The sequence below is a fragment of the Podarcis bocagei genome (assembly GCF_964188305.1).
Source record: "Podarcis bocagei genome assembly, chromosome: 14".
Classification (NCBI taxonomy): domain Eukaryota; kingdom Metazoa; phylum Chordata; class Lepidosauria; order Squamata; family Lacertidae; genus Podarcis; species Podarcis bocagei.
The window spans coordinates 28,046,411-28,056,646 of NC_138139.1; the positions used below are offsets into that span (position 1 = coordinate 28,046,411).

A 10,236-nucleotide genomic window follows, 5' to 3' on the forward strand; every position below is an offset into this window, starting at 1 on the left:
TTATTTGAATAAAATGCAAGCGAGATATTGTTATAACGAGCAAGATTATCTGTTAAAAATCTGTTTCAAATAAGGAGTAGGATAAGGAGGGGAGGGGAGGGGGAGAGGAAACCCCAAAAAGAGGAGGCAGTAGTGGCAAGTGGCGAAGATGCCTTTTCAACAAATGTTCACCTAGCAAGCGCTGAAACAGGTTATTACAAAACTGCAACGGTGAGGCTGATGGAGGTGATATTTAGTGGGAGCTTTCTGTTCAAAAGGGGACAACTTTGGGGGCCAACATGATTTTTCCCTTTTCTATAATGGCTAATCAAGTCACCAGATTTGAAAACTTGGCTGCTTCCCATTTCTTCTGCCAGCCCTTTCCTGCCTGGCTTTTGCCAACGGTTTGATGAAGTGTTGCTGTCTTATTCCTAACTCAAAGGGACAAGACTGTTAGGCCAGTTAGCTCAACAAAATGATGACATATTGCTTCTCTCCGGGTAGAGGCACCCAGCGCGATGGAAACAAAAGTGAATAATAGAGAATGTTAAAGAGCAAGATTGAACATGCTCTTCTTTTGGGTTGATTTTATAAAGGAAGGCAGCAGTCCAAAACATTATTAATGGGGGTGGGGTGAGGTAAAAATCCTGCATTGGATCAGTTCTCATGAGTTACCCTGATCCAATACCCCATATGGGTTCTGGTGTTTCGGCAAAGCTGTTCAGAGGTGAGAGCATCTCTAGACAGGCACAAAATATTCACAGAAGGATGCAGTTAGGTAGCAGCCCTTCCTAATTAGTTTAGTATTCTGTCCTCTATACATGGACAGTCACTGGATTGGGGCAACTGTTTTTGCCTAATTTTGTATACAAGCAAGCCCACCACTTCTGCACATTTAATTTGTGCACAATCAGCTTTATGAAGGGGCAAAAAAAAATTTTTTTTTAAGGGGCAGAAGGGGGCGGGGTTCCAGGAAAATGACTTTGGCACAACAGGTTTTGAACAGAACGGGTTTCGACTAGACACAATTTTGGCTTTAGGCGTGATCCCCGGAACGCAACCTCTGCATAAGTTGTAGACTTACTGTATTACACTGTCACTTTGTGGCATCATTTTGCTAAGGTCAGCAAACCTCAAGGCATTTGAAACTCACAATATTTGCTGTGTATTTATTTATCTTTGAATCATTTTGACTTAACTAATTAATATTCCTAAAATTGCTAACTGCCTTAGTGGTTAGCTGCCTTAGGCATCCCCAGCTTTGTGGAAAGAGAAGGTAGGGATATAAATATTAGTTTTAGTTTTTACCCTTGACGTGTCATAAATAGGTGCACACTGCATGAGAGTATACAGCAGAAGATAAGAAGCAAGAACTTTGTGGGAAAGTCATAACTTTCCTTTGGTTCAGCAGTGCCTGTCCAATCCTTGTTGGCCACCTCTCTCTTCCCAGTTGCCGTTGAGGGTGTCTCTTGGATGAAATGTCATGAGTTGTTGCCTTTCATTTATGAGAGGCACTTAGAGTAGGGGGGAATCAACTTGATGAACTGTGTTTCTCCCTCCAGGAGGGCCACAGCATTTCTTGCTCCACTACCAAGCCCCACAGGTGCTCCAGTGTGTCTAGAGAGAGTGCCATCTTCCTCACTCACTGCATTGTTGGACACAGTCTTGTGATTATCAGAGAGGAGTCTGCAGGCTCTGATATTCTTGGGAAGGGCTTCTGCACCCTCAGCTTCTAGATAGCGGTGTAAGTCTGCCTGGAATTGCCAAATGAAAGGGAGCCACAGGGAGGCATGTGGTGAGGTAAGAATTCAGCCAGCGGAAAAGTAATTTGTAAACAAAGCTCAAGGTGACCCACCCCCCTTTGTAATCTAGCCCTTCTCTCCCTGTTGCAATGGAGAATATTTGTAAATGCATCTCGGTTACTCATTCAAAAGCCTTTTTTCCCCTTCCAGGGGAGAAAAAAATATTTTGTTTCAGCAAATTCCTCCTTCATTATGATTCCTGCTAGTGCAATTGAATTGTGGGTCAAAGAGCTCTTCATCCAAGGACTTCCATTTAAAAGCAATTCATTTATTTGCTGCATCTTAAAGGGCTGAATAATTGGCTGGTTTTAATTGAAGCTGTTGCTTTCTGCTCCTTGATATTAGTAAGGTCCAAGGTTCTTTTTCTTATATGTAATCCATAATATTGACCAAGTTTGGCCTGTTTTCATTTCAACGCAAGAGCCACTTGTCAAAGAAGGAGAGGGGAAAAACAGCAACAACATGATTTTTTTTTAACTTGAGTGCATGGAAAAGCTGTTTTGCAGGGTTTTCTTTTTCATTTGACAGAAGTGTCATTTAAGCATTCATTTATTTTGTGAGACTAAATTGATGAGCGGCAGCAGTTGGTTTCAGAAAAAGAGTGAAACTCTGGTGTCATCAGCATACATTACAATATTGAACCATTTAAAAGACATTAAACACTGTTCACATGTTAATACCAAAGTGGTGCTGTTTTCTGTGCTGAATTATAATCAAAGATCTTTAAGATCATATTTTATTATATGTAATATTTCTCAGTCTTTATAGTATATGGTTCTCTTTGCAGAATACATTGGAAGAAATCTGCTATTTGCTTTTTAATATTCCAGGGGGATAACTTTAAGTTGATTTGACAGCTGCTATTATTATCCTATGGCTGTAGAAATCCTATACACATATAGATTTTCCTGCTCTTATTAGACATCTTATATTTGTGCCAAAAACATAATTCTTGGGGATATTGACTTTTTATTTGGCAATGGATATCTGCTTTCATACATACACATTCTGTGAGACAGTGGAAGACTAGCTAAGTAATTAAATATAGATCACATCTTTTAGACCACTTTACAACTGAAACCAAATAATAACGTTGTGCGGCAATATCTTCTTCCATCTATGCTATCCCGGAAACACAGAAATGGGGAGCTTAATTCTTTGGAATGAAGAATTGAACTAGTATTGTCTTTAACCCAAATATTATTTATAGAGGGAAATGGAATGTTTTAACATATAAGGCAGTTTAATCTTTAGAATTGAGAAATTGCTCAGATCTTGAGGGAAAAATAAGGGCATAAATTCCCTGTAACCTATTCTCCCCCCAGACAGGAACATACAGAAAATAGGTTTTACTGAGCACCCTGCCTAGCTTGCCAGTACCTTGGAGTTTATAGAATATTATATTTTATTCTTTGCTTGTTTTGTATGTTTACATACAAATTGCATTTCCAAATTTGGTCCCCCAGCATTACAAACAGGAAAGAATTAATTAATTGTTGGCATCATTTTGTAGTATGCGTATACAGAATCATAGAATTGTAGATTTGAAGGGGACACGAGTCCAACCCCCTGCAATGCAGGAAACTTTTGCCCAATGAGGGGCCTGAACCCAGGACCCTGTGATTAAGAGTCTCACGCTCTACCAACTGAGCTTGTAGAGCTTTAAAGTTTTCCAAGTACTTCATGTACAGTATTGAAGTAATGATTGTAAGGTAGGGTGCTAAGATGTATCTCCATATTGCAGGGGTGGACGCTGAACATCAGAGAGCATGGTGAGCCAAGTGAGTTCGTGGTACAGGTGAGGTTGGAACCAAAGTCTTCCAGGTTCACAGCTCAGTCCCTTAACCACAGCACGACACTGCAGTGCAAATGAGAAAGAGTGGAGGCCACAGTGAGTCACTGCTAGGAGCTCTTTAGCCTTCTAGGAAAATTAAGCTCTAGCAGAGTTTCTGGTATAGCCTCTGGTAAAATCCCCCTCCATAATAAATCTTGCCATGTGGGGCAGTAGGATTGGACCATCAGAGCTTCCAAGACCAACTTGTCCCATGGTAGTGTGGGGCAGAGGGAGAGGGCTCAAACTGTGCAGTATTTTATATTGACTTTTAAAAAAATTATTTCAGTATGTAATAAAATCATATTCTTTGCTTTTTCATGAACTGTGTGCAAAGGTAGCAGTCCCAGCTATACAGCTGTTTTATCTTTCCAGAGATGTGCCAGTGTTGTGGACTGTAAACAACATTGTTTTACAGTGAAAAATATGTCTAATATAAGTACAGCTTGAGCAGCTTGCCATTGAGGGTCTGGGAAAAATATAGCTGTAGCAGTTAGATATTCTAGCAGAGTTAAGAGGAAACACAGCCGTACAAACAAAATTACCTGGAGTGGTAGATCACCATAAACAACATACAGCTTTTTAAAGTGTATTCATAGTATTTCAGAGGCAAAAAAGCAGAGCAGCTCTACTTAATGGAGAAAAGACTAAAGTTACAATGATATTGTATCAAGACATCAGTGAAATAGCTGTCTGTCATTCTCATTAGCGGCATTAAGAAGTAACTGAGGGTCTTAGGAAATTTGAATCAGTACTGGCTAATGGGCACAGATATATTGATGCAGAATTTCTGAAATTGCAGTGTAATACCTCAGTTGAGCAATAGCATGCACTCAGTGTGTCTTCCTGCTGAAAAGGATGACATGAGTGTAAAGCTAAAATTAAAACAACCACAAAAAGACAGCACCAACAAAAAAAGAACCTGAAGGAGAATTTATTGGTCAAATGCCCTGCCCAACATGTTCCGACAAATGTCTTCTTCAGGGGCAACAATTACAAGCTGTCCTATTTCAAAAGGTGCTTCAGAGTTATAGTTCATGCTGCATGTTCCTCCAAAGCACCTTTTGAAATGGGAGACCTGTAATTGTCCCCCCTCAAGAAAACATTTGTCTCCTTCAGCAGCAGTTTCTGAGGTCCACCCCCCCCCGCCTCCCTCACTCTCTCGTATTTATATAAAGCTGTCAAGTTATGAAAAAGCCAGGAGTTCTATGTATGTCGTTGGTGCTTAGCAATAGTGGTAGCAATAAGCAATAGTGGTAGCAATGGTGCTTAGCAATAGTGGTAGCAATAAGAGCATTTGCAAGGATTGCTTCCCCCAGTTTTTGTGTACAATCCCACGCTATTTTACAATCTTCCATGACCAGCAGCTGAGATTGTTCATGGAATTAGGTCAATTTACACTTTCCCCATGGAGGCAGTTACGCCCTTCTCATGGCAACTGATCCATGCTTCTTGATAGCGGTACTTGTACAATGGTAGCAATATGCATAAATCAAGAGCCACCAATGCAGCACCCACAAGCACCAGTGTGCCAGCAATAGATCCTATGGCACCTGTGAAAGGTCTCAGTAAATTTCCCCTCAAAAAGTACAATGCATGAGAGATGTTTGCTGTTCCTGCTCATTTCCTGTTTACACTGGCTCAGCATCTCCTACATTGAACATGTCTCCTTAAACATGCCCACATTTCATTGGATGCCAGGATTGGATACCCTTCCCACTTCTAAACAGCAGAGAGGTGAAAAGAGCTCCTCTCTGTGATCAAGTAAGGCAGTGAATGATTGGGGTGCATGCCTGCACCATTTTGTGTCCCTGTCTCTTTCCCCAATATTTCAAATGTGGCGGCCATTTTGTTGTTCCATGCCTCGGCTGCAGCCATTTTGTGACCCGCAGCACTTTCTCAAAACTCTACTTGGACACTTAGCCTCATGAAGGCTGTTTTCATCATTCATCTTAATGGAGTCAATCCCTAGGAAGGAACTGTGGATCATCAGATCTCATGGCCCCAAAGAGGATATTCTGCAGCAGAAGGGATCCTTTCAACCTTCTTAAAACCTCCACAGCTGGGACTTCCACAACTGTTCAGAGCAACTTATTCCACCGCTGAGGTTTAGACATGGACACCTCCACTGGCAGGGCTCATCCAGGACTGACTTTGAGTTCTGTTGCACCCTAAAGTGAGAATCATATCTCTAGGACTCCCATGTATGCAACATGTACACATAAGGAAGATTTACAAATGATGAGCACAGTGGGGGATTTTTCTTATGCTTTAGTATTGTAATGTCACTTATAGTGATGTCATGTAGTATGAGCATGGAAATGGCTTCTCCCATTGTGGGCAACAAGTTTTGCCAACGTCACTTGGTGCAGCTTGGCTGGCCAATCCCTAACATACCCCAGTTCCCCGGCCATGAGTAGCTTAGGCCATCTGGATAGAATCCAGTATTTCAAGGGTTGTGGTGCTTATTCTATATCTCATCCTCCCTGATATGTGGAGTTGGAACCTAGAACCTCTCTTCATTTGCTGAACAATGACAACAAAGAGTACTGTGGCACCTTAAAGACTAACAAATGTCTTGTGGCATAAGCTTTTGCAGTCTGAAGCCCATTTTGTCAGGTGCATGGAGTGAAATCTTAGCTGGCAGAAAATTCCAAGGTGGAAAATAAATGGCAATGAGATAAAAAAATACAGTCTGTGATAATTAGGGTGTAGATAAAGGTTCAGTAAGCACATTTGGTGAAATGTGCCACAAAATGTGATGGGATGATGAGCTGCTTGTGCGTAAAATCGTAGTCCCTCAGAGTTTGCTCAAGTCCACAAACCTCTGTCTGTGACAGAGCCCCTCAAACATGGCTCCTCTAGTCACTGGCAGATTCCGACAGTGGCTGCCTTCGGAATCGCTTCCAACATAAAAGCTCCTTAACGGAAACACGTCTTCGGGACTCACGGCGTGACAGTTTCCGGCGAGGAGTGGGTCTCCCTATGGGAGGTCCAGAAACCTCCCCACTGTTCTCGCTGGAGGTGTCCCTGAGCCATCCCTCCTGCTTGCTTTCCCTCAGAGACCCACCTCTCCCCCTGCTGGTTCCTGCTTCAGCTGCTGGGTCTCTCCCAACCTCCGTGAGCCCTTCCACCACCTGTCCCTCCGATGGCAGTTCCCTGACACAAAAGTTTGTGCCGTAATAAATTTCTTCATTTTTGTTGTTGTTTAGTCGTGTCCGACTCTTCGTGACCCCATGGACCAGAGCACGCCAGGCACTCCTGTCTTCCACTGCCTCCCGCAGTTTGGTCAAACTCATGCTGGTAGCTTCGAGAACACTGTCCAACCATCTCGTCCTCTGTCGTCCCCTTCTCCTTGTGCCCTCAGTCTTTCCCAACATCAGGGTCTTTTCCAAGGAGTCTTCTCTTCTCATGAGGTGGCCAAAGTATTGGAGCCTCAGCTTCACGATCTGTCCTTCCAGTGAGCACTCAGGGCTGATTTCCTTCAGAATGGAGAGGTTTGATCTTCTTGCAGTCCATGGGACTCTCAAGAGTCTCCTCCAGCACCATAATTCAAAAGCATCAATTCTTCGGCGATCAGCCTTCTTTATGGTCCAGCTCTCACTTCCATACATCACTACTGGGAAAACCATAGCTTTTTTCCCCCCTTCATTTTTAAGATGCTGCAATACCCTTTGTTGTTTCTGCTGCAAGAGACTAACCTGGCTGCCTCTCTGGAACATTTGTATAATAGAGTCTTTCCCCAAAGGTTTTAGTCAACTGTCCTTTATAAATCGTAGCATCTTATGCCCACAACCTCCTCCTCTGCTTCCTGCGAATAGAATCCTGTCACCCTGTTCTGCTCATCAAGCCAGTAAACTCAAGTTGAGCTCATCCTGGCTTCAGACAAGTCCATAGTTCAACAGGACTGAACAGCTGTGGTTTCCCTTCACTCCCCCCCTTACTTCCTCCTCATCCCATCTCGTTCCCTACTTCTATTAAGGCTTCCCCATTACAGCAAGAAGGAAAACCCTCCTTCATAAACCCAATTAGCTGTCATTTTACTGGTAAATATTCAATTCAGGTTGTCGGCCAGATATTTTGCCCCCTGTAATGTAAACAGCATATTGTATTATGCAGGATCATAATAGCTCTAAATGGTATGTAGCTGAAAATAAATATAGATACAGCATGCTCCCCTTGCGGTTTGTGTTGCTTACTCTGCCCCCACCTGCCCACCCCTCAATGTGGGCTATGCCATGCATATGTTGTCTCTGATCAGAACAACATGCACACACTTTGCCCTCTTTAGAGAGGAACGTGTGGTTCTTTGAAGGCACGGTTTTAAACAGATGGGGATGTTAACTGCACCAGATTGCAGGCTCACGGAAGGTGTTGCTGCTCAAGAGAAGTGAAGCAGTATACTCTCCCCTGTGACTTCTGGCAAGTGCAAAGTGCCCACCTTCCTCAGGATTATGGCTCATAAAGTGCAGAACCCCGGGAAGTTCTCTCATGCACTTATGTGCTGCACATTCCCGTGCAAGGAGGTATATGTCAAAAACACTGGTAACTTCCTGCCCTATCCTGCCATGATGGGGTAGTGATTAGATTAAGACTGGGAAGACCCAGCTTCAAACCCCCATTCAGCCATAAAGCTAACTGGGTAACCTTGGGCCAGTCATCTCTCTGCCTAACCTACCTCACAGGGTTGTTGTGGAGGTAAAATGGAGAGTGGGGAACTATATACAGTGCCTTGAATGCCTTGGAGGAAAGCCAGGATAAAAATGTAATAAATATTGTTGTTTCTTTACCATCAACCTCTTCTATTAAATGAAATCTTTTGCTGCTGCTGTAGAGTGTACTTTATGCTAACAGCACCCTAGGGGCATTGAAGTACCCCAAAAGAGTTTATAATTGGCTTTATGTGGTATCTGGAGGTGTAGGGACGTATAGAGAACTGATATTTTAATCTTATAGATGACTGGAGGAGATCTATTTTGATGTGTTTAATGCACAGGTGATACTTTTTTAACAGGCCATATTTATAGGTGATGTCCCAAATTACCTGTATGTGTTTTATTTTTATGGTTTAGGTGTTCAGACGTAATAATGCTGGGCTTATTTGTTAGAAATCCTGGTAAATAAAATGAAGTTCCACCAGTATGGTTGGTGCAAGGTTGCACATTGTTTCCTTGTATATTTTCTAAGGGGTTTTCCCTATCACCAGACAGAGAATTATGAACATTTCCATTTTCCTTTGCTGGAAATAACCATAAGGATGAAAGATACAGTGGTACCTTGCAAGACGAATGCCTCGCAAGACGAAAAATGTGCAAGACAAAAGAGTTTTCCATTTTTTGAGTCGTTCCGCAAGACGAATTTCCCTATGGGCTTGCTTCGCAAGACGAAACGTCTTGCGAGTTCTTGCGAGTTTGTTTCCTTTTTCTTAAAGCCGCTAAGCCGTTAATAGCCGCTAATAGCCGTGCTTCGCAAGACGAAAAAACCGCAAGACGAAGAGACTCGCGGAACGGATTAATTTCGTCTTGCGAGGCACCACTGTACAAGAGAACCCTGATAATGGCACAACCAGAAGCAAATACATACACTGTTGTGGGCGTTGTATATGTCTGTGACCTTTTACTACTTTTGTGAACAATTTTTTCGAGTCGGGATGGGGAATTTGGACTGGATGTTGCTGGACTACAGCTCCTATTGTCCCTGACCTTTGGCCATGCTGGCTGGGGCTGATGGGAGTTGGAGTCCAGCAACATCTGGAGGGCCCAGGCTCCCCATCCCTAATTTATAGGATAATGCCTCTGGCTAGCTAGGGAGGAAGGAGAGCTCTCGAAGCCAATGAGAGAAGTACAGCCATTCATCATCTCTGGCACTACTCAGCTGAGAATATTGAATGGAAAGGGCAGGCCAAGTTAACTGTGAGTGAACCCAAGATGTTTTAGGCAAAGAAGCATCTTGCAGAATGGAAGGGACCTGTGTTGATATGTGCAAGGAGCCACACAGCTGACGGAAAATCATAGTTAATAATGGTAGAATTGTCAGGGGGTCAGTTTTGTCACCCAGTTTTCAGAGATGTAACCAGCAGCATCCCCACCTATACAGTTGGCATCCTTAGCTTAAACATAAGAGCCTTAAACAGTGGCCCTTGAGCCACTTCTGACAATGTTTGGTAGCCCCTTTGCTGCAGTTCCCGAGATGCTCAGATTAAGTCTGTGGATTTTGCAGTCTTGGGAGGGACAGGCCAGCTGGTGATCTTAAATGATAATTATAACCCAAAAACTGGAGTTCAGAAAGTAGCTGTGGGAGGTTTGGGGCACAGAAGAAATTCTAAAAAGTGGAGCATAAACTGTTGTTCTCTAAGAACAGGCATATAGTTCAGACACATAATTAAAGTTTCCTTAAAAAAAAAAAAAAAAGAGGGGGGGCAAGATTGTGAGCAGACATTGGCAGTAATCCAAAATTCTAATTTCTGACTATGATTTAATTTCAATTTTAAATAAATCGGTTTTTAATTTAAAAAGAGTGAGCTTCATAACATTAGCAATGATTGCAACATTAAGCGCAGTGCTCACAATCTAGCAATATAAAACATTATTTATATCTGAATCGTAAACAGCCTTTTGAAATGGA

General features: G+C 42.6%; 1 protein-coding gene across 7 annotated transcripts in view; it reads left to right on the top strand.

Moving 5' to 3' along the window:
- Positions 1-10,236, top strand: part of MAP2K5 (mitogen-activated protein kinase kinase 5) — a 129,713-nt gene that overhangs the window by 85,142 nt on the left and 34,335 nt on the right. For 3 of the 7 annotated variants that reach the window (XR_014002172.1, XM_081171224.1, XM_081171225.1), the window contains exon 18: positions 3,526-3,579. The exons of the other annotated variants lie outside the window; for them this stretch is intronic. Coding sequence is in view for 2 of the 3 variants with exons in the window: in XM_081171224.1 (XP_081027350.1) it covers positions 3,526-3,579 (54 nt within the window). In the remaining variant the exon portion in view is untranslated. The remainder of the gene's footprint in view (positions 1-3,525; positions 3,580-10,236) is intronic. 7 annotated transcript variants of the gene reach the window in all.